This window comes from Euphorbia lathyris, chromosome 10, assembly GCF_963576675.1.
Source record: "Euphorbia lathyris chromosome 10, ddEupLath1.1, whole genome shotgun sequence".
Taxonomy (NCBI): domain Eukaryota; kingdom Viridiplantae; phylum Streptophyta; class Magnoliopsida; order Malpighiales; family Euphorbiaceae; genus Euphorbia; species Euphorbia lathyris.
Window position 1 is genome coordinate 19,891,946 of NC_088919.1, and position 24,609 is coordinate 19,916,554.

Genomic DNA, 24,609 nt, shown 5'->3' on the forward strand with positions numbered 1-24,609 from the left:
AGACGGGGAAAGAGGGAAAGTTACTTGGCATTTGATTCCCTACAAGGTGAACGAGCCTTTAAATTACTTGTCCGAAGCAAGGAGTTCTTATCCTTTGAAAGAAAGATAGAATGATGCAGGCACCCATCCAAAGATGGGGGATCCGGTTTAGGTGGATCTTTACGTTTGTCCACCGAATTCTCTAGGATGTATATGAGGACTCGGGTTGACATTAAGGCAGAATCCTTTCGCATTGAGTTTAACATTTTAAAGATATGTCCAAAACTTGCATCATCAAACTATCCGTTTCAGAGTGTGAAAAGCGACTCGCAATAGCTTAAGGCTCAGTGAAACAATTAATAAAATATATATATATATATATATATATATATATATATATATATATATAGGTCATAGTAGTTTCAGAGTGTTAGTAAGAATAAGTTTATTTTGAAAAATTTATTACAATTTAACAAAAATTTATTAATAAAATATATGTAGGTGAAGGGTGAACCAATGAAATAAATAATAAACATATATAGTTTAAGTAACAAGTAAAATTATCCAAAGGGAGATTTGGTAGCATATAGATGCATGTGGATAAGCATATATATAGTACCATCCATGGATACAACCTTTTCTTTGTGGGGTTGCTTGCTCGGGTGTAAACTAGTATGAACATTCCTTAATCTTTTCCTTTGTATGTAAAAATTTAGACTAACAAATTCGCTGTAGAAGATTGAGGAGATTGGATGCTTGCTGTTTCAACTTTAGAAGACAAGGAGGCGGCTGTGCTGGTGGTGGTTGTTCTAGTGGGGCCCTTGTCGACGGCGGTCACACGCTCACAACGGGGACACATTGTAAGTGTTGATGCTGGAAGTGGCTCACTATTGTGTGGTGATATTACAGTTGGTGGACCCACTTTCATTGCCCTAAGCTCCTCTACTTCCCTTTGCAGCCTTCTGTTTTGCTCTTTTAACATACCGAACCACCTCTTCAAGAACTCGCATTCCATTTCCGTTTGTTTCAGCTTGCTCCTGTAAGTCACATCCATAAATGAAAAAGCTATATGGCTCCTTAAATATGTGATGCAATTCTCACTCTCTGAGATACCTTTTGAGGTGAGTTAGGCTTTTGTTCACATGGTATCAGAACCATGGTTTAATGTTGGGGCTCCCGCTGATATTAGCGTCACGCACCAAATGAATTGGGCGTGAGCAGGGGCGGATCTAGGGGGGGTAGGGGAGGGTCTCCCGACCCTCCGACCCTCCGGAACACCCTTGACGAATAGTGGTTCAGTCCCGAGAAGCCCCTCCAAAATAGTTAAAATTAGTACTTATAATGTGGAATGTGATTATATAACATAAAACTAAGTTTGTATAGTTAGTTGTAGTGATAATTAAGGGCATCTCTACATCCAAGTGATCCTATGTTCGAATCTCCCTCTCTTCACTTTTTATCTCACTTATCAATGTTAGGGATAAAATTGCTCTTAAGGGTAAAATTGCACCATTTTATACGTTAGAAGTAAAATTATTCTTAGGTGTAAACATTAGAGTATTTTTGCACCTTATCCTTACTTTATATTGAATCTCAGTTGTTTTGTACCTTAATGTTTCCAATTATGATCAAATTTACCCTTATATTATCAAAAATTTGAAAATTTCAACTTAACTACTACGAATCAAAACTCTTAAGTCGTTATTAAGAAAAAAAAATCTTCATGCAATGGAGCCCCTCCGGACCTTGACCTCTGGCTCCGCCACTGGGCGTGAGGGGGTGTTAGATATCACACGTTGCTAAATGAAGAAGCTATATATGACTCATTAAATATGTGAGGCAATCCTCACTCTTTAAGATACCTTTAAGAATGAGTTAGGCTTTTGTTCACAATCCACCATTTTTAATAACAATATAATTTATAGATACAATTCATTTAACACGAATATAGAAGACATTTAGTCTCATTCTAATTAATATGGAAATAATTAATCCTAATTTCAATTTTCTTTTTCCAACTACAAATCATTGCCTCTCCCTAGATGTGTTGGTAGTCATCATTATTGAGTGCATGCATTGCCTTTGTCCCCACCTTTGACTATATTTATAAATTATAGTATTATTATTTTCTGATTTCAATATATAGATTCATTTAATTCATTCAGGTTATAATGTATATGCATAAATTAAATACAATCACTTTTATGCTTTTTTTTTTCTTTTGACCAAACCCATCAATTAATTTTATTATGTTTTCTAATTAATGGAATTAAAAGTTAATAAGAAAAAACTGCATTTCTGGTAATACTTTTGACTGATTTTTAATTACTATTTTCTACTAATTCTGAATAAAAAATGAAGACTGTGACAAAAATTAGGTGAGTCCAAAAGTATAATAATAATGAGTCAAAGTAACACTTAATAGAGTTATGATCCGAGTATATGTATAACATAGTAGGGGTATATTTAATACTAGTTGAATAAATGAATTATGTATGATATCATTAGATATGTTTAAACAGCCATAATTAGACTGGTTTCACAAAGGTGAGCTCATATCATTTAATTTTCACATATTTGCTGAGACACCTGTCCCTCACGTGTCCCATTTCTAAACTACAAAAATTTTTTTTTTTTTTTTGTATCATATCATTAATCATTAGACCATCTTCAATAGAGGTGTCTAAAAGAGTGCCAAAACTTATTAAAATATAGTATTTTATTGTCTCTTTCATCCACATCATTTTTGGCAACTTTTACTTAAAAAATGCTCCAATAGAGGTTGCTTGAAAAGTTGCCACTATAATCCTATAAATTATTATTTTATTATAAATAAAATGTTCCAGATTTTATTATTTCTAGGAAAGGGACCACTTTTATATTAAAAAATAATAAAACAAGGTTGCCAAGAGGTTGCCAAAAATTGATAACTTTCTTTAGCACCCACAATCACTCTAATAGTGGACACCCTTTAAAAGTTGTCAAACCTGATGCCACATCAGCTGGCACTCTTTTGGGCACCCTCTATTGGAGATGCTCTTAATCATCTGTATATGGCTCCAACTAACACCCTATTCCTGCTTCGATATACATATATAAAATTATAAATGTAGACACGGATAATATCAGGACATATTTATTTATATTAACTTATATCAAACAAACAAATATATATATTTCATTTTGGAAAAGTTGATTAAGAAAGATATGCATGCATATCATTAAATGCTTTTTTAGGAAATTCAATTTTGTAAGAAATTTCAAAAAAATAAAATACATTTTTAGCAACCCTTTTTATACAATGGGACAATCCTTTTAAAAATTAAAACTCCAAACAATGAATCTATATTTCATACCAAATTGGGTTCATAACTAACAAATCCCAAGTTGTAATATGTGCTTCGTATCAAATTCTAGCATATTAGCAACTAACAAAGAAATTAAATTCCAACTTATTTTACTCCACAACGTTAGGCGACAGTATCTTTAAGGATTAAGAAGGATTAGTCGGAAAATTAATTGGGGAATAATTGAATTCTATTTTTGTATTTTGTATTTTTTTTTTATTGTACATTAATAAAATTGTTATATAAATTCAGTTAAAATATGGATTATACCCGTAAAAACATATATATTTGTAATATATATATATTTAAAAATATGAAAATATCAACGTTTCAACAATAATATCATTGACATAGCTCAAAAAAAATATAATGTTTTTAAATAATATAATTCACTAAAAGTCGTTAAAAAATATCTTTAAAATCTTAAACGTTTATGATCTGTCATGAAAATAAGCGGATAATGCAAATGAACCAAAATATTGAAAAAAAAAATTATGAATAACAATGTCACAATGTTTAAAAGTGAATGGTAATAAAACAATAAAAAAAATTATTAATAAAAATATATTTGTTCATCGTCATTTAAGCGGCATGCAAACGCCTAAAAATTACTTAGGAGCTAAAAAACACCAAAAGGACAAATGGAAAAAAAATAAGACGGATTCTCAATTTAGAGTGTCTAAACCACATAGTTTGGAACAGTGACACAAAGCAAAGATTAGACGAAAAAGACTGATTAACCCACAAACACTTTATAAAGATATATACATGAGGCTGAAAATTATTGATCTGAAAACTTTAAAAAACCTTGATAATTTCCACGATGGTGAGCCAAGTGTTTTCCTTTTTAGACCAAAGCATCTTTATTAATTGATAAAATATCCAAGGAAGGAAGGAATTAAAACCTAGCTAGGTAGCTAATTATGAGAAAGATATTTTCCAACTTTAGAAGAAGGTACGAAAAATTATATGAGTAGATAGAATCTGATTCAGATTATGATCTCTATATATTCTGTCAACTTTAATCCACAAATATTATCTACCCTATAGTCGACATTGTTACTTTAATTTAATCCTAAATATATATATAATTTTAATAATATAAAATTTACCTGGCCCTACGGTTTTGAAACCAGACCTCAACCTGTCTTGGCCGTAGCTTCAACTGCGTAGCTAATCCCTCTTTCTGTCTCTGCACACAAAATCCAATCCTTCAATTTCATAACTTAAAATGGCTCAAAAATGAGAAACATGGAATGTATGTAGGCAGGTGAGGCTTTACTGGGTTCAAAGTGTGGTGCTGCCGGAAACTTTCTTCGAGCAGCCGAGATTGATCTTTTGATAGACGGAGCTTTTTCCGCGGCGGACCTTCATTTGTAGCATCTTCTTCTTCATCTTCAAATTCATCTTTTTCCGATGGTACTTGATTCATATCAAAATCCCTAACCACTAAACCCCTTTCACCTATATAATAAACATATATGAATCTGATCTGATCAGACACCGAAAGGGAGAATTAGAAAGGAGAAAAAAGAGGTCTCACCGGAAGAAACAAAAGAGCCAGGCATGGACATGGTCAAGTCCAAGCTTGAAGAACTGGAGGGTGAAACAGCCATCAAGAACAAAGAAAGGAAGAGTATTGGTGTTTTTTGGAGATGTAAAAGTAAAAAAAAAATGGCAAGTTAAATAAACAAAAGAGGACAAATGAGAGAGAAAGCAGAATATGAAACCGATGAGGAAAAAAGGGGGGTTGAGAATTCATTCATAAAGGTCAAATAAATAGAAATTTAAATTTTAAAATAATAGTAATTTGTTTTGGCTTGGCTTGGGGTTAGGGTTTTCATTTACTTGACTATGGTCGTCAAGTCAAACACTCTTACCCGTCTGATATATGACACGTGTCCATCACAATAGGTGTAGGAGAATAACCGGCAGGTTTTCTCTTCTCTTCTCGTTCTTGTGGGAAAAGAATTACAAAAGTGAAGAGTGTGCTTGTCGGTTCAAAGGTCAGCTACTGAAATGATTGGAACCCTACACTTCTTTTTTATGTTATTTTCTACCCCCTTTTCTTTATTTTATTGCTAATAACCTTTTTGAGACGTATGATTTTGCCCCCAACATTTGTTTTAAATTGCATATTTATCTGTAATATATCAAATTATATAAATTTAATACTAACGTTTTTAAAGTAACATTTATTTGAGCTTTATATTATACAAAATTTGAAAAATGTTGTTTGACTGTTATTTAACTGTTATTGAATTATTATATTGACATTTCAAATAAGTTTGTCAATAAATTAAAATAAATTCGTTCAATTTTAGTGATTGTTTATAAATATATTTGTAATATAGTAAGCATTTTAGACACTTTGGAAAAAATTATAATTTACTTATATGTGACATACTTAGTTGTTAGCATTTTAATATTTTTTTCGTAATTGTGTTAGTAACACATTAAATATCTTAGATGTAATTGATATTTTGAATGTCCGTTATGGCAGTTAAATAACAGTCAAACTAGTTTTTTCAAATTTTCGATAATGTGAGGCTAAAATTGATCTTGCTTAAAAACGCTAGGGTTAAATTTATATAATTTCATACGTTAGGGTTAAATTTACACTTCTTCTAAAATGATAGGATCAAATTTGGCTCTTATCATTTTTCATTAAACCATTAATATTTTATTTAGACATATTAGATCTCTAATTAATTATAAATTGAAATTATATTTTTTTATGATTCGAAATAAGAAATTTATAATTTTTATATAGCCACATTTTTAATTACTAAAATTCTATTAATGTTAATACATTAATATTAAAAACAACTTTCCAACCGTGAAAAGAAAAATTAAAAAATGATTAACATTAAGAGAATTTTTGCATTAAAAAAAACATTAATAGAATTTTATATTTAAAGTTAACATTTTTTGTCATTAAAGAGTTAACTTGATAAATAAATAAAAGAATCCACATAAAAGTTAAATGTGTAAATGAACAAAAAATTGAAAGATTTAGGGGCCTAGAATGGTTTTTGACATATTGATTTGAAATCCATGAAATGGTTTTAAGATGATATGGGCCATTCATTGTTGACTTTATTTTGAATAGTAAATAGTAAGAGTTGGATGATGGAATTAGCAATTTGGAGTAATTAATATTAAGAAAAAGGATAGAATGAATTAAATGCAGTTTCACCTGCTGACCAGGTACCCAGACCAGGGAATTTGTAACGTTTGTTTTGCATTTAATGATACCTATGAATTTTGGACATTACTCATTTACTACTCCATATATATTCATCTCTTTCTTTCTACTATCATTCAATAAAGATTAATTTATTTTTAATGAACTATAACATCCTTTATTACCTACTACTTAATTAATGTACATCATAACTGTTGACTGATATTACTATAATATTATTATTGTTGAATACTATTTAGGAAACAATTACACATTTTTTAAATTATTATTATGAAATTGTTGACTGCTATTACTATTATTAGACTGTTTCTTTTTTCACATTAGATTCTAATGAAATAAGTTACATGTTCGTTTAATTTATACATATGCAATGCCTCAACATCACATACCCATAAATAAAAGATTATACAATGTCTCAAGTTAAAACATACTTCTCTTAAAAAAAAGAATACTTCCTTTTCCGAATACAAAGACACTTAATTAAGATCTAGATCTAGTTATTAAGAAACTCTCATCTTCTTCATCTACATTTTTGAGATTATTAAGAAACTCTCATCTTTTTCATCTAGATTTTTGAGATTTTTGTCTAGTTTTAATAGAAAAATAAACATTTCCTTTATTTTGTTTTGTTTTTTTATATCATATAAATTTTTAATTGTTCTATTATAATATATTTGATTATTTCTTCTTTATTTATAATTTTTTTTGTTCTTTCTTTATAGATTGTTGTGTTATGTCTCATCATATGTGTAATTGTCATTCGTCTCTCTATATAAATGTTGTCTTACTTCATGAAAAAATAGAGAGTTTTATCCATAGATCTGATTCATTGAAAGATCATAAAGTCATTTTTCAAGAAAAAAAAAGTATTAAATTGATTATGAGTGGAGCGTGTTTCTCGTCGTTGTGCCAAATATATAGTTTGAAACACTGTCTATTAATGATGTATCATGATGTATGATATTGAAGATGCAGATTCAAGCTTCTCTGAGGTACTTTTTTTTTTTATTATAATGTTTTAAAAATTTATGTTAAAATATATTGTTTTTTCTATAAATCTTTCTTCTAAAAAATAGCTTAAAAAATTAAAATAGTTAATCAATTTAGCATTAACATACATAATAATATTATTGTAGCATCAATACTTATAAAATGGTACCAATTTAATCCCGGATAATAGAATTTGGGGCTAAATTGGTATCGTTTCATAAAATTGAGTCGTCAAGTTTAGTTATCAAGGTTAAGTTATATGGTCGCAGATTTGATCTCAAAGTTGTTCGCTGAAATGGTAGGTTCCATGATACTTGATTCATATTCAAATAGTTTGGAGTGAGTAGATCCATGATGGAACGCTCACCTAGCGCCATGTTTTCTCTTTGATTAGCTAGGTTGCTATGAAAAGTACGTTCAATTTTAGGATCATGTAATAATAAAGGTGGGCTTATACTTCTCGTGTGCATAAAAAACGCTTAAATTATATTTGATATGTATTTTACATATACGTGCTTGTGAAGGTAATGAGACTAGCCGAATACTTTGTTATTTTAGCTCAAATTTTCTCATTCAAAGTTACTTAACCGAATCAAATAGTTTAGTTCGGTTTTGCTTTTCGTTCGACGATATGTGGACTTTGTGAGAGGCAATCTATTTTCATTGCTAAACAAAGTTGATCAAATTCGTTCAACGTTCGCTCAAGCTTATATGGTTCATGAATTCACCAGTAGATCGCTTTTCTGCTTAAAAAAAGGTAAATAGTTTATGCTTTGTGAATCGTTTTAATATTATTATCGAATAACGGTCGTAATAATAGATCGCTACAAGGAATTATTAGTAATTGACATTGAAACCGATTCTACAGTAACCCCTTCAGAAAGCACATCAATGCCTCCATTGGGCATGGTGAATAATCGACAAAATACACTTTGGGTAACCTCTCATTCATCCCTAAACATTCTAAACATTATCTTTCTATTTCCTTCCCTATCGTTGTGCATCTTAAATGTCACAAAAAAAAATTCCTTAATAAGCATCAGATAACTAGCATAATGGGTCAAAGTAAAGCCGTTCGACCCAAACCACTTTAAATATTCATAAATTGCACTCGAGTTCCCTAAACGGTCTAATATCTTGAAATCAAAATAATGAATGTGAGAAAGGCCCATATTACGTAAATGTTCAAAATGAGTAGCTTCCTGTTCGGTCTTGAGAATGAACAGACACCCAAAACCGTTCGGAGATTGTGGGCTGAGGATTTGCTGGTAGAGCTCCTGAAATCTCCATTCCCAACTGTGCATATGACGTTCTTATAGATTGGGTGCATTTGGTACCCCTCTTAGGATCCATTTTTGCAATCAATTAAAAATTTTGAGCTAATTTGGTGGTTTAAGGCATTTGGGTGAAAACCCCCAAAAGTATTGTATGGATTTAGATTATTTTTTACTTGGGGTGATTTTGAAGATTGGAGAATTTATGTAACACCCCTTTTTCATAAACCGTAAATAGCTAGAACAATAATAAATTTGATTCAATATAACCTCGAAATGATACAATTCATCTCATTAAAATCTCCAATGGAAAATATAAATCTAACATAAAGATCTAATTAATTAAAATTCAAAATTTCACACTTCATAAAGTTAAATATGATAGTCTAAATAAAGAAAAATTCTAAATGGTAATGATTCCATATACTAGCCGATCTGAAACGAGCATTGCTAATCTTTTATTCCTAATAAATAAATAAAAATTCTAAATGGTAACGACTCTATATGCTGACTGGTTTGAAACAAGCAATGCTAATCTTCTATTTCTGAAAAGTGATAGTGAAAAGGGATGAGCTACCGACTCAATAACATAATTAATTAAATACACATTGCAAACACATGCCTACACAATAGTTTTCGTACACTTAATTTATAGGTTATCAAGCAAAACACTCAATAACTAATCATTATTACTCATATTATTAAAGGTCATGCTTATCCTAGTCTAGTAGTCAATGGTTCTCATGGCCATAAGAGCAGGTGTAGTGGTTAGAACTCTCATATGTTACAATTGAGTGCCACATCATCATTGAAAACACAAAAAGAAAACACCCAGTATATATCTTTGTTCCTAACTATTTGGTAGGGTCCACCATTTAACAAAATGGGAAGAAAAGAAATAAACAAAAACTATATTCTGCTGCAAATAAAGTGGTGGTCTGCCACTTCAAAAAAAACTACACACGCCACACACAAAAAATAAAGTTCACGCGCCTTTTTTATTGCTCTTCAATGCATGCGTGAAAATCAGATTCTTTTTTCTCCATTTTCTTTCAAAACCAGGTTTAAGTTACCTCTGCAAGTAACTTTCTATGTTTTACAACACCAATATAACAATGGATATAATGGTTGGGTGTTACAAGTAACATACTTGTAGCATACTTGTAACACCCACTAAACTTGCTCTAATACATATAGGATTTTGTTATTTACCGCCTCCCGGATTTTGCTATTTACCACCTCCAAATGACTTATCGCCGCTCCATTTGGACAATTTTGCCCTTTGCATAAAAAAAATTCAAAACTGAAAAAAAAAATTGAGAGAAAATTTGGCCTAAACGGATGCGACATCCGCCCGATCCATGGTGGGAAAGGATGGCGCATCCGTTTAGGCCAAATTTTGAAATGTGCAAAATCGTAAAATTTTTAGTGACGAAAAATACTAAATCATTCAATTTTTTGTGACGAAAAATGCAAAATCATCATGAAAAATATGTATTATTTTCATGAGTTCTTTGATAAAAAAAAAAAGTAAATTTTAATATTTCCGACTCGTAATCATCCATTTTCGGGGTTCGGGTTGTCACATATCAATTATTTTCATAATTTCAATTATTGTTGTTCGGGTTTATAATTTTGGAGAGAGAATTTTCAGTTTTTGATCAAAATTATGAGAAGGGAAAAAAAGTCCAAACAGGGGTGGTGATAAGTAATTTGGAGGTGGTATTTAGCAGTTCACTATATATATCATGGGCGAACCTTATGGTAAAACGATACCTGGTACCCGAATGATATATCTTTAGTTACGTTGTCGTAACAAATACTTGATACATGGACATTCTATCGTAATAAATAGCCAATGTCTTAACGCCCTATCGTAGCAAATAACCGGCCGGTGTCAGTATTTCACGTGATCACAATAATCATTTTTCTTATTTCTATAGCAACCATTGAATATACTATCCTAGTCAAGCCTTTATTTCTCATAATTTTTATCCTTTTCTAACCTATATATATATATATCAGTCCTGGTCACATGCACCTTAATGAGCATGTAGAATTTGCTCATTCACCGTGATTATTGGTGGAGAATTCTTGATCGGTGACCTTCCCTGCGGGGGGCGCCGTTGGGTTCGGTGGGAGAAGCTCCGATGCTAAAGTCAGTGTAAAGTAGTAGAATAAACTGTAAGCACAAGGAAGGGTTAAGGAGAACGTGAATGTGTACCTCAATAGCTTGGGATGCAAGCTATTTATAGTCATGTAGTTGTAACTCTTGGTAACTAGAAAGTCTCCATTAATGTCTCATTAATGGCGGTTACTGATCTCATTCAAGTATGACCGTTAGCTCATTAATGGATTATTAGTTGCATTTATCGGGAATCGGCTCAGCCGTTCAGGGGGCGGATCGAGGTGAGATGGCGGGTCTCCCGTATGTTTGACTACGGATAGCCTATGGAGGAATCCTTGTGATCCGCCATCCAGGTGACTTGCTTGATACGCCCGGTCGTCTTAATACGCGGTCGTTTGGTCAATTTCCCTTTTAGTCCCGTAAATAATATCTGGATGTTATCACACCGTTAGATCTAGGCTTATTAGAATCCTAACGTGGAGATTCAAAGCATCCTGGGGCTTAGATTTAATAAACCTATATCTAACGGTGAATGAGCAAATTCACTTGCTCATTAAGGTGAATGTGAAAATTCTTATATATATATATATAACTCAATTCTCACATCATCATTGTATTACATATACATGTCAAACACAAAGATCAAACCAATAAACAATTAATATCAACAAGTGAACATATCGACAAACATGCAATTAAACATATCATATATTTAATTAAATACTCATTTCAATTATCCAATTGCAAGTCTAATATCAGAGCCAGTGTGACCAATTGGTCCTGGATTCGATTCCTGACAGCCCCATTTGTTGAGTTATTTTCAGGACATGGTAATATGGGCATGTATTGTCACGCTTCAAGCCCAAGTGTGCTTTCGCGTGTGGGGGTGTGTCAGCTATTAATATGAAGTGGACCCTTAACTATTAGTTCGAGCTTTTAGTTCAATCGGTTCCATGGAGAATTGTCACGTCCGTGTCTAAATTTCTAGAATTTATATTTTTATATTAGTATATATTATAATTATTGGGTGTGTGAAGTCAATTTGGTACTATAGAAAAAGTTTGGAGTTAATTTGAGGGTTTTATGTGTAAATTAAAAGTTATGATAATTTTTAAAAGATTATAGAAAGATGGAGGATTAAATGTGATATTTGCCAAATTTGGATATATACCTACTCCAAATTCGAAGAGGTGGGCGAGGTTATCTCCTTTTTGTTTTCTTTTTTTTCTTTTCTATCAGTTCATCGTTGTTCGACCGTTTCTCCACCGTTTCTTTGATTTACGGAGATTTGACCGTCCGAATCACTCGAAATTGAAACTATCTCCTTTTTGTTTTCTTTTTTTTTTCTTTTCTATCAGTTCATCGTTCTTCGACCGTTTCTCCACCGTTTCTTTGATTTACGGAGATTTGACCGTCCGAATCACTCGAAATTGAAACTATAGAATCCTTATACATAGATTTAAGTCCTAACCGAAGAGTTTTTGAGTTTCGGCGGTGTTTAGAGAGGAAACGTCTTAGACAGAGTTTAGAGGCGAATTGAACGGGTGTGTTTTCTTTAATTAGTAGCCAAGGTAAGTAACTATCAACTATATTTTGAGTTTGATGTATATAAATATATATATATATAATCAAAGAATTTTCAGAAAGTGATATTTTAGGGTTATGCAGGAATTTTGTAAAATTAGGGTTTTTCATGATTTTGCTTTTTATTATGAAATTACGGGTCAAATGAAGCTATTGATTATGTTTCTATGTGAATTTTAGATTTTTTGGTGTCAATATATATCTATATTGAACAAAATGAATTTGATGATTTCTTACGAATTGTTTTTGAATTGAGAAATCTGTTGTGGTTATTGTTGTTATTATTTTGGGTTGAAGTCCAAATATGATTTTTATGATAGAAAAGGGCTAATTGAAGCCAAATGATTTATAATTATGAAATAGTTTGCAATTTGATTGTGAAAGGAAATTTGAGTACGTTATGATTTTATGATTTTATATCCATCGAGAGTTATCTGGATGGGTGGTTTTATATTTGAAGACCATGTTCAGTGAGGGACATGGCCTGTGTACACAGTCTTAAGACCTATTGGGTATGGCAGCGAAGTGTTGGGTAAGACCATATGGGATAGGCAATGTTAAGAGACGTCTCGATTATATATGTGGTTATAGATTGATACTTAAGGGGAGAAACTCGAGGATGGATACAATGTTTTAAGTTCATTTGGATTATGTTTTCGGTTATGATTGATTTTGATATAAGGTTTTACGTTTGATAAAACATTTATTTGATTATGAAATGGTTTGATGAAACGTTTAATTGTTTTGATTCGTTTTGACAAGATGGATTATATATATAAAGTTACATGAACTTAAGTTTTGAGTATATTTTATAAGGTTTTGATTAAATCCTTTTATAAATATATATAGCTATGTTAAATAAAGTTGGTTTTTATAGCTGATAGTTTCTTACTGAGATTTTTGTCACACGTTTTTAAATGTTTTTAATGTTTTTAGGTGAGAAAGTACAGGATATATAGAAGGTTGCCGACCGTTTAGGCGGGGTTTGGAAGTTGGCTGCTTATTGTTAGAATTATGGTTAGAAGTTTGGTATTGCAATTGTAATATTATGATATTTGGATAAATTGGAGACTCCTAAGTATTGATTATGATCTTTCTATTTCACGCCCGATGCCGATTGAGGTCGTTTAGGGCCAGGTGTGACATCTAACTAATCAGCTAACTCATTTAGCCTATCTTCTGATTGATCGTCGATTTCGAAGAATTTTTATTTTAATAAGATTTAAATTTCTTGGAGAATTGCATATGAAAAGTGGCGGCTCAAGTGAGAGTCTGGTAGATTTTTTTCTATTCTTTACTTCTATCTATACATAGAGAGAGATTGACGTCTAAATGCCTATTGCACTACACTTGCACAGTTTGCACAACCACCCTTTTAGCCCCGTTTTGTCGATGTGTGCATTCTATACATTCATGAAAGCCTTGGGTGTACATGTTTGAAAATCACTCATAGATGTACTGTTAGGCACGAAAATGACTACAATTAAACATACCATTTGTGATAAATTGGGGATATTATAGGCGTAATATTGCTTAAAAAAAGGACTAATTAGTGTTTTATGCAGATTTGAAATGCTAAAGTAAAAAAGGTTGTTATACAGCCTGTTTTGCAATAACCAAGAGGAGAAGTGCACACTTTGATCCAGCGGATAACGCTGAGTACTGATGACGGACATCGACATTACAAGCGGGCAGGAATGGGCAGAGATGAGTGGCGAAGTGCAACATGATGAAAAGACCAATCGACTCTTGAGTGTTCAAGAGTCAAAACATATTACCACCACTTTTAGCAATCTCCTATCTTTTGAACAATCTTTCTGTTTTTGTAATATTTTAGTTTATTTTATGTACTTGTTATCTTTTTCCCTCCTATTTATATCGGTAGTGGAAGGAAAGAAAGAAATACTTTTGGAGGGAGATAAGTTTGGCACTGAACAATTGTAGAGAGAGAAGCTCTCTAAGAAAGATATTATGACTCCTTCCATGGAGTTCTGTAGATACAACTCAGGTTGTTCACTCTTTAGCATGAGTGAGTAGTCGTTTTGAACTGGTTAGCCCAGCAAGGGCTGGTTATGTAAGTCTTCTATTTTCCTTTTTAGGAATGAATGATGATATATGATGTTGTGTTTGATAAAGCTTTTATTCCATTGCTATATGCATGTATCTTAGTGTTAGATGAATGATAGGGAACTGCTTTTATCTTCACGGAACTTTTTATCAAACGTTCAACACCCGAAACAGGAATGTTAGGGGGTTGTATCAAAGGTTTTCTTAAACAGAAATGTTGTTTCGGTCGTAATACACGAAAGAACCAACATTAAGGACGCTTAAGGTTGTAGTACATCTTAGAATCTTAAGAACACACGGAAGTTGACTTAAGTAAGCTTTAAAGCAGAGACCTTGACTTCACTTTATGTCATTCATGAATAAATAGATGTTTAGAGGCTGAAAGTAACCTATTCCGCTATGGCTTAACCTGTTCTCTCTTTTATTTATAACAAACACATTTTCTTAAACTTAATCTTTCTCATTAGTTGTTCTATTTCACCATATCAAATCATTTCTCAACTAAAGAAAATCACACACCACGAACACTCTGTTCTGCAAGGTCTTTCTAGTAAAATTTGGTCATCAATACCTGAGGAGACGATACTCTACATGTACCCCTATAAATCACTAGAACTCCTAAACAAGGAGAGGCGTAGGCAAGTATATCGTGTTATGGGAGCCTCTGAAAGTACCCCTAGTCAGGTCAGTCCGAAGCTAATTAAGCAGCCCTAGTAATTTCCCTTTAGGTTACCAAAACGTGCATTTGGTTACTTGTAGCATCGCTATAGGGTCAAGATTAATTATACCTTTAACAGATGATGAAGTTGAGGACGATGGTTTTGGAGTAACCGGTGTTTGTGCACGCTATGCGGGCTACATGCTACTGTTTATAGCCATTTCCTTTAAAAGTTCTTTTGCTTCGGCACATGTCTTCTTCATAAATAAACCCCCCGACATAGTATCAAGTAAACCCCTTGTGGTAGGATTAATACCATTGTAAAAGGTTTGCATTAAAAGTTCATCGGGTAAATGATGGTGTGGCATAAACGTTGAAGTTCTTTGAAGCGTTCCCATGCTTCATACAAGGTTTCATTTTCATTTTGTGTAAATGATGTAATCTTTTTTATGATTTTGGCTGTTTTGGCTAGGGGAAAATATTTGGATAAAAATGCTTGGGCAAGTTGGTTCCAAGTTTGGATTGTTCCGGCCGGCATAGAGTTCAACCAAACCTTAGTCATGTCCTTCAATGTGAAAAGAAAAAAGGCAAAGTTTGACTGCCTCCGTAGAAACGTCTCTTATCTTAAAGGTGTCACAAATTTCAAAAAAGTTAGTCAAATGGGCGTTTGGATTTTCATTAGGTAATCCATAGAACGTAACACTATTTTGCAGCATATATAATAATGCTGGTTTTATTTCAAATTGATTTGCATTTATTTGGGGTCTGACTACACTATTGGTAACTCCATTAACTCCTGGTATAGCATAATCCATAAGTCTAGGGCGTTCTCCAGCCATTTCTACTACTTGTGGCTCTTGATTTTCTGTCTCTTTGTTCTTTTTCTTCTTAATTTTCTTCTTTTTCTTTAACGTCTTCTCAATTTCACGATCTAGTGATTCCGATTGAATGTCCGAACTTTTAGTTTTGCGCATGAACAGAAACTACCTTAAAAAAATTGAAAAACTATGTAAGTATATATAATATATAATAGGGAAAATTACAAAACTAGGTCAAATGGGAGGCCCATTTACATATTTAACCCATTTACTCAACCTACTACATATCTAGACTGATTTTGTGTGACTTTCCCATAATACCCCTAACCTTTCCCCTTCCCACAACGCGAACGGCCGCTCCCCCCTTCTCCTTGGTTACGCAAAAAGTTGGCTCCTCCATTAATGATTTGAAGACTTTTGATCTTCCTATCTTCCTTTAAATTGCAAGAAATCTGCACCATTTCGCCAAATCACAATGAATTTCTCTTTTTCCTCTCTTCATCTCTTGATTCTACAACTTCCTAATCCTAGAAAACGAAGCCATGGTTCATCTTCCTGTTCCTGCTCGTTACTTGGTTTCTTTCTTCTTGTTACCATCAAAGAAATGGTTATTCTATGTTATTTCCTTCATTTTTCCCAGTTTATCATATTGTTATTGTCGCTTTTAAGGGTGAAAGGCGCAAAAAATGTAAGTATCTGTTGTTTTTTCTGCGTTTTTTCATGAATACACTTCGCGTAGTCGATGATTTCACGAAACTTTGCAAAGAGAAAGAGCCTGAAACGTGATGATCTACTTCGTGAATCAATGATTTTATGAAGATCTGCGAAGAGAAAGAGCCTGAAACGTGTGGATCTACTTCGCGAATCGATTAGTTCGCGAAGTCTGCGAGTAGAAAAGTTCATGATTTGACTCGCAGACTTCGCGAAAGCATCGATATGTGACGTAGATCGTCACGTTTCAGACCTCACATACCTCGCGAAAACATCGATTAGCGAAGTAAAATCACCTCTTTCCCTGCACATTTACATTCGCATGCTTCGCTAATCCTCATTTCGCGAAGCCAAAATCGTCTTTTTCCCTGCCTAACACGATTAATTTTTTCTAAAGGTGGTTGATTACATAACATCCCTTTCTAGAAGGCGGCGTATTAGGCTGTAGGGGAGATAACTTTCCTTCCTTTAAAGGGAGAAATTTCCCTCAAGATTGGCACATTCACTCCTAAAATGGTTGGTTAGGAGAGATTGTGCCAATCTTGGTGTGCACCATGGGACACATCCATCCCAAAAGGTCTAGACTTCCATTTCTCATCCCAAAAGGTCTGGACTTCCTGTAAAGAAGTCTAGACCTTTTGGGATGAGAAATGGAAGTCCAGACCTTTTGGGATGGATGTTTCCCATGGTGCACACCAAGATTACTCATCCGCTTCAAAATTGGTACCGGATTAGTTAGCTTCACTTTGAAGTGCTTTGTTAGGAGTTTATTGTGGCAATCTTGTTGTAAATTTTGATAATGTTATGATTTTAATGTTGTTATTGTGGCAATCTTGTTGTAAATTTTGATAATGTTATGATTTTAATGTTAGAATCCATTGTTGTTTGCCATTTTTTGCTATATACCACTTCACGAATTAGCTTTAAAACACATCCAGGCTTTGCATATGCGAATTAAATTCATCAAGTAAACCGAACTTTAGCTTCGCAGGCTTCGCATATGCTAATGAAATTCATCAAGTAAACCAAACATTAGCTTCGCAGGCTTCGCATATGCTAATTAAATTCATCAAGTAAACCCAAACATTAGCTTCGCAGGCTTCGCATAATATGGAATCTGCGAAGTTAGACGGGAGGGGGCGAGACGCGCGTAAATATTGAGGGTATTATGAGAAAGTCACACAAAATCAGTCTAGATATGTAGTAGGTTGAGTAAATGGGTTAAATATGTAAATGGGCTTCCCATTTGACCCATTTTTGTAATTAACCCTATATAATATAAGTATCTATAAATCAAGATTCGGAATTAAATAAACTAATTATAAATAATATAAGTATCTATAAATGAGTTTATATTAAGCCAATTGCTAGGAAAGATGAATTGTCCATATTGAAATGGAGGAATAAAGTTGGAAGGGAGAGTCATCATAAACACGTTTGTTTCGTCTTATTGTTGTTTTTTTGCCTCATTTGTAAATGTAAATTAATTCCACTTTTGATGTACAATTTCTATTATTCGTAATTGTGTGAGATCACACATTATCCATTTAGAGTGGCCATGCTAACCTCTTTTCATGGCAGCCATTCTAAGTCGAGTCTTAAGTCTAGTTTGTCATTTCATAATCGAGAGCCAAAATCAGTCTTGTATGGAGTCATTCTTGAATGTGGAGGCATATCAAATATGTTGTGACATAACAATGTGTCTTCACCATAACACTTGTGAGTCATATTCCATCAAGATCTTATGGCATACCTCGTGCTATTAACAGCTTGGAATTTCCGAGTCAGTCACATAAAGACATTAAGAATACATCGTCCATGCCAATGTATGTCTTTTCACTTTTTCGAATCCAAATCAGGACTAGTCTTTGACAAAATTCCATGAATTTTGTCTCTTTGTGTCGACCTTGTATGGTTCAATGTATAAAACGAATTTGGGTGTAATCTGCAATTTCAGGCAGTCTTCTAGGACTCCAATAGTCCAAAAGTCCACATTGTCCATAAATGTCTTTCGTATGTTCAGTCGTTCTATTTGTCTTATTCTCATACGACATTCCCTAACAAGTCTGTTATATGATGTATTTACAGTTTAATACATAATTACACCGGTCTAGTTTCCTAAGATGTCTAGTCCTATATAAGTCTATAAAAGGTTAATATCATCAAGTGAACTCGATCTAGTACCCACACAGGTAGTCAGTTGTCAACTAACATTTTACCTAATAGTGTTGTCTTATTTCAGGACAATTTAGCAAGAATGACTTCACCAAATCTTGTTGGACCTAGTATCGCCTCAAGTTGAGAGAGTGTGACAAATTGGCTGGTCGAGTTTCAGATCCCACCTATGTTTGTATATGATGTGTCAGGAAACCCTTACACCCACATGAAATCATACTTACGAAGGATGGCACCAACAGGTGCCACGGTGACACACCTTGCCATTTTCTTTTTCGAGACTATTAGCGGGGAGGCTTTGTCGTGGTACAATAATCAACCTGTCGATATCCGCCAAGATATCAATCTTCTTATACCTGCGTTTGTTAGAAGATTTTGACATCTCATCCTTCCTCCCATATGGTTGTCGGATCTGGTGTACCTCGAACATGAGGATAATAAGACTTTTCATGATTATTATGAAAAATGGATGACCATGTTACAACACCTTCAGGATTCTGCCGCCACACCAGTACTCATTACTATCTTTTTATGCGGAGCACTTCCGATGTTTCATGGATTGATGAGACTTAGCATGCTCAATTCATTTGAGCATGTTCAACGGGTAGGAGTTCATATGGAGAGGCTTATAGAGGAAGAAGAAATGGATGCAAGAGCGGACAATGACAACGCAACACTAACAACTTGATCTTTTCCTTTTATTTGTTTATGTCTATTTTCCCTTTCTTGTATGTCATTAGTCGTTTCCCTTTTATGTAAATACGCACAACCTTTTATATATATTTAATTATAATCTATAATAAATTGAATTCATTCCACGTATATTAGTGTTGGGTCAAAATTGAAAAGTCATTTATTCATTCCTCATATCTATACTATATATAATAGCAGAAGCAGAAAGAAATGAATAAAAAGAGTTTTAAAGATATTTTTGATGAGTTGACAAAATAGTAACACATGAAAATTGAAAAGTCATTTACATATATTTATAATTTTTAATAAATTGAATTCATTCCCTGTATTTTAGTGTTAGATAAAAATTGAAAATTCATTTATTCATTTCTCATATCTATACTATATATAATAACAAAAGCAGAGTGAAATGAAGAAGAAGAATTTTAAATGTATTTTTGATGAGTTGTCAAAATAGTAACAAATGAAAATTGAAAACTCATACATATATATAATTTATAATAAATTGATATAAAGAATTGAATAGTCGAATATTAGTGTTGAATCAAAATTGAAAAGAATATCAACGACAAATTCATATGATACAATTGAACATGTGAAATTTTTCGAAATAAAGTAAAGCTAAAGGATGATATATTTTGGTGTGAAGAATGTGAACGAAAACCAAAAACTGTAATTCTAAAGTATAACTTAATAATAAAATAACAATGATTTGTCTTTCAATATTAATCAAAATTATAAGGATATATATTTTTTTTCACAACTGCAGATATAAGCTTGCGACAGTAGTTCAAGACTTTTTTTATAGAGAAATTATAAAAAAAAATTTTAAAACTATTAATATTATTATATGCAAATAATATATAATTAAAAAACATTAAAAAATTAAATTTCTTTAGAAAAATTTTATCGACCTGCGCAATGCGCGGAAACAATACTAGTATCTGTTATCAATCTAAATCAAAGTTTATCTCGTTTGGAGGCTTGGATTCAACCCATTTGAGATTTTTTTTTCAAGGTTTAGTTTAAAAAGATTATCAATTTTTATTAATTTATAATTAAAACTACCAAATGGTTATCTATACGTATCAGTTTTATTATTATTGACACTTGAATGTTCCGTAGGCTTGAAGTTTATATAACACATATCTGTTTTATCGCGTGTTGAATTAAACTGATAATACTTAAATATAAGTCTTAGGCCCTGTTCTTTTTGACTGAAATTAAATTAAATTAACTTAACTTAACTTAACTTAACTACACCAAATAATTATAATTATAGTAAATTATATATATAATGATGGTGTTGGCTACTGTTACGTTGTGAGAAATCAAAGTAAGCTTACTTTGTGGTTAATGTCAACCGGCTACTTGATGTACCTGTTAGATCAGAAGAAATTGATTTCTAAAATTCTAACTACCCACTACAGCACTCTTTTATCTCTCTGTTTGGAATTATGTCGACTTTAATCTCCTCAAAAAAAAAAAAAAAAATCTAATCAGCATTTTATAACTTCTTTTTTCTAATTGCCATTCTTCATTACAATTTAATTTACAAAAATTTCTAATTAAAAAAAAAATATATAATACCAATTAAACTAAGGCTTCAAAGTCAATTAGGACCTTAGCTATCAAAATCATCAATCAAGTTCTTAAACCAACTAAAAATATCAATTGAGTCCCTATTCTAAACAAAAATCATCAATTGAGTTCTCATCGAAAATCATTAGTTTCAAATCCTTTTTCCTAAACTCATTTTGAACCAACACATAAATTATTACAGTCTATATCAAATAGTCACAGTTTCTGATTTTAGGATAGTATAGGAACTCAATTGATGATTTTTTGCTTAGTTCAGGGACCTAATTGATGATTTTAATAGTTTAAGGTCTTAATTGACTTTGAAACTTTAGTTTGGAGACCCAAATGAGTGTAATGCCTTAAAAAACAAAAGGTTGTTTTCATAAAAAAATCATGTTTTTAGACATCATTTAAATAAAGTTGGAATTAATTTACGTACGGCTCAATACATCATTTGTCCCTTGAACTTGTCCAAAAAGTTTCATTGTTCCGGATAGCCTTCTCAACTTGCATAAAATATCTGAATAACCCCTCAACTTGCTTAAAATATAGTCAATTAATCACTGGTTGTAAAAAAAAAGTAAGTTACATGTCGAATGTGTATGCACGCAACTCAAAAAAGCAAAACGATCAAGGTCGGGCCACGAGGTTCTAATATCAGAGAGGACAAATTTTACAGTTGAGCAAGTAACATTTTCCTTTTAATAATTTATTTTGAGAAATATGTAACAGTACTCTAAGGTGCATGCAATTACTTTTTTACAACTCACTGATTAATTTATTACATTTTAAGCAAGTTGAGTGGGCTATCAGAATGTTTTAAGCAAGTTGAATGTACTATTAGAACATTTTGAAAGTTCAGGGGGCTAATCAAGATCTTTGGACAAGTTCAGGAAGCATATGATGTACTAAACTGTTACATAAAGTAATTTTTACAAAATAAAAAAACCATTACCTTCACAACAACAAAAATCGAGTTTTAAGTAAAACTTTTAAACTTTATATAAATCTTCTATTCTTAGACATAATTTACGTAGAGTTGGTCTTAATTTACGTAAATTTATGTTTTTACAAAAAAAAAAATGTGAAAACTCGACTTATTTTAGTAAAGTTGTAATTTTACAAAAACAAAATTGTGAAAAAACGAGTTTTATGTAAGTATTCTATTTTTAGACATAATTTATGTACAATTGGACTTAATTTACATTAAATTCTATTTTTACAAAAAAAAATCATTAACTTCGTGAAAAATCGAATTACATAAATCTTTTATTTTTATACATAATTTACGTAACATTGTATTTTTACAAAAAAAAAACATTCATTAGCTTCGTGCAGAATCGAGTTTTACGTAAAAACTTTGAACTTTACGTAAATCTTCTATTTTTAGACATAATTTACATAAAGTTGGACTTAATTTACATAATTGTATTTTTACAAAGAAAAAAAATCATTAGCTTCGTGAAAAATCGAGTTTTACATAAAATCTTTAAAATTTATGTAAATCTTCTATTTTGATACATAATTTACGTAAAGTTTGACTTAATTTATGTAACATTGTATTTTTACAAAAACAAAACAATCATTAGCTTCGTGAAGAATCGAGTTTTACGTAAAATCTTTGAACTTTACTGTTTTTTGGGAAGAATGAGCTCAATGAGCTTGTACTGTTTTTTCCTTTTTTCTAATCATTCTCTATTGAATATTACTGTTACATACTAAATCAGTTCGTGTTGATTTTTTTTGTCCGATTTATGCCTATATATAAGGTTCTGGTTCTCTGTTGAAAAACAAACCGGTAGATTGCTGGTTTAAAATAAATAATTTACTGGTTTAATCAATAATTAGCTTACTATTTTTTAGGGGCAAGTATCGTCCCTTATTGTGGGACAAAAATATGTCACGGTTATATGGGGACCGCAATCGTTCCTAAGAACGAGTGATTGAAAAGTTCATTCACTCAAAATGGAGAGATATCAAATCGCATACGTGCAAAACAACTTAGATTCTGTTTGCCTCAGTCGACAGTAAGGAGAACGGCAGTAGTAACAAACCAACGGTGGAATTTGGGTCGTAGAAAGCAGTGAGCGATGAATGATAAGTTTGCAATTTCTTAACCAATCAAATAAAATCTGGGTTTGATGAACCAGTGAAAACATGTTTATAAGATTGTTTGCAAATTAACTAAATGACAATTCTAAATGAAAATTTCTCTGTTTCTATTCAACAAAATACCTAGTTTCGTTTGAATCTTTTTTTAAATCAGAAAAGATAAGCTGCAAATTAACTCCGATCATTTTTAACGAAGTATAGATTTACCCCCTGAAGAAATAATAGTACAATTTTAAACCTAACATTATCAAGTAAAATCAAATTTACCGTACCTATCAGAAAATTTAAATAAATTGTTTCACTATTATTTGACTTGTTATTTAATTGTGGTAAAGTTGTTAGTTTACAAAAACAATAACTTTATGAAAAACAAGTTTTACGTAAAACCTTTGAACTTTATATAAATCCTTTATTTTTAGAAATAATTTACGTAAAATTGTACTAAATTTACGTAAACATGTTATTTTAGAAGAAAAACTCCAGGATTTTTTTTTTGAAAGTAGAGTTTTACGTAAACCTTTGAACTTTATGTAAACCATTTAATTTTAGACTAAATTTACATAAACTTGGACTAAATTTACATAAAATCGACATATTTTGTGAAAAATAGAGTTTTACGTAAAACCTATGAATTTTACGTAAATCTTTTATTTTTAGACATAATTTACGTAAGGTTTGACTAAATTTACGTAACCCTTTTTCTTTAGGAGAAAAATCCACAAACATTGTGAAAATTAGAGTTTTACGTAAAACCTTTGAACTTTACGTAAATATTTTATTTTTAGATATAATTTACGTATAGTTTGACTAAATTTACATAACCTTTTTTATTTTAGGAGTAAAAAATTCAGAAACCTTATGAAAATAGAGTTTTACGTAAAACCTATGAATTTTACGTAAATCTTTTATTTTTAGACATAATTTACGTAAGGTTTGACTAAATTTACGTAACCCTTTTTCTTTAGGAGAAAAATCCACAAACATTGTGAAAATTAGAGTTTTACGTAAAACCTTTAAACTTTACGTAAATATTTTATTTTTAGATATAATTTACGTATAGTTTGACTAAATTTACGTAACCTTTTTTATTTTAGGAGTAAAAAATTCAGAAACCTTATGAAAATAGAGTTTTACATAAAACCTATGAATTTTACGTAAATCTTTTATTTTTAGACATAATTTACGTAAGGTTTGACTAAGTTTACGTAACCCTTTTTCTTTAGGAGAAAAATCCACAAACATTGTGAAAATTAGAGTTTTACGTAAAACCTTTGAACTTTACGT

The 24,609-nt window shown here is 31.7% G+C and overlaps 1 protein-coding gene and 1 non-coding gene across 2 annotated transcripts; one reads left to right on the forward strand and one right to left on the reverse strand.

Annotated features, from left to right (window-relative positions):
* Positions 1 to 477: 477 nt before the first annotated feature.
* LOC136209925 (homeobox-leucine zipper protein HOX3) lies at positions 478 to 5,132 on the reverse strand. The gene is made up of 4 exons (XM_066001558.1): positions 4,870 to 5,132; positions 4,609 to 4,790; positions 4,439 to 4,518; positions 478 to 1,016 (listed from the first exon to the last, which is right to left on the reverse strand). Exons 1-4 carry the CDS (start codon positions 4,940 to 4,942, stop codon positions 692 to 694), a joined length of 660 nt encoding a protein of 219 aa, XP_065857630.1. The 5' UTR covers positions 4,943 to 5,132; the 3' UTR covers positions 478 to 691.
* A 10,454-nt stretch (positions 5,133 to 15,586) lies between these two features.
* On the forward strand, positions 15,587 to 15,692 carry LOC136210265 (small nucleolar RNA R71). Its single transcript, XR_010677971.1, has one exon. It is a non-coding gene; the product is annotated as a small nucleolar RNA R71 (small nucleolar RNA).
* Positions 15,693 to 24,609: the final 8,917 nt, after the last annotated feature.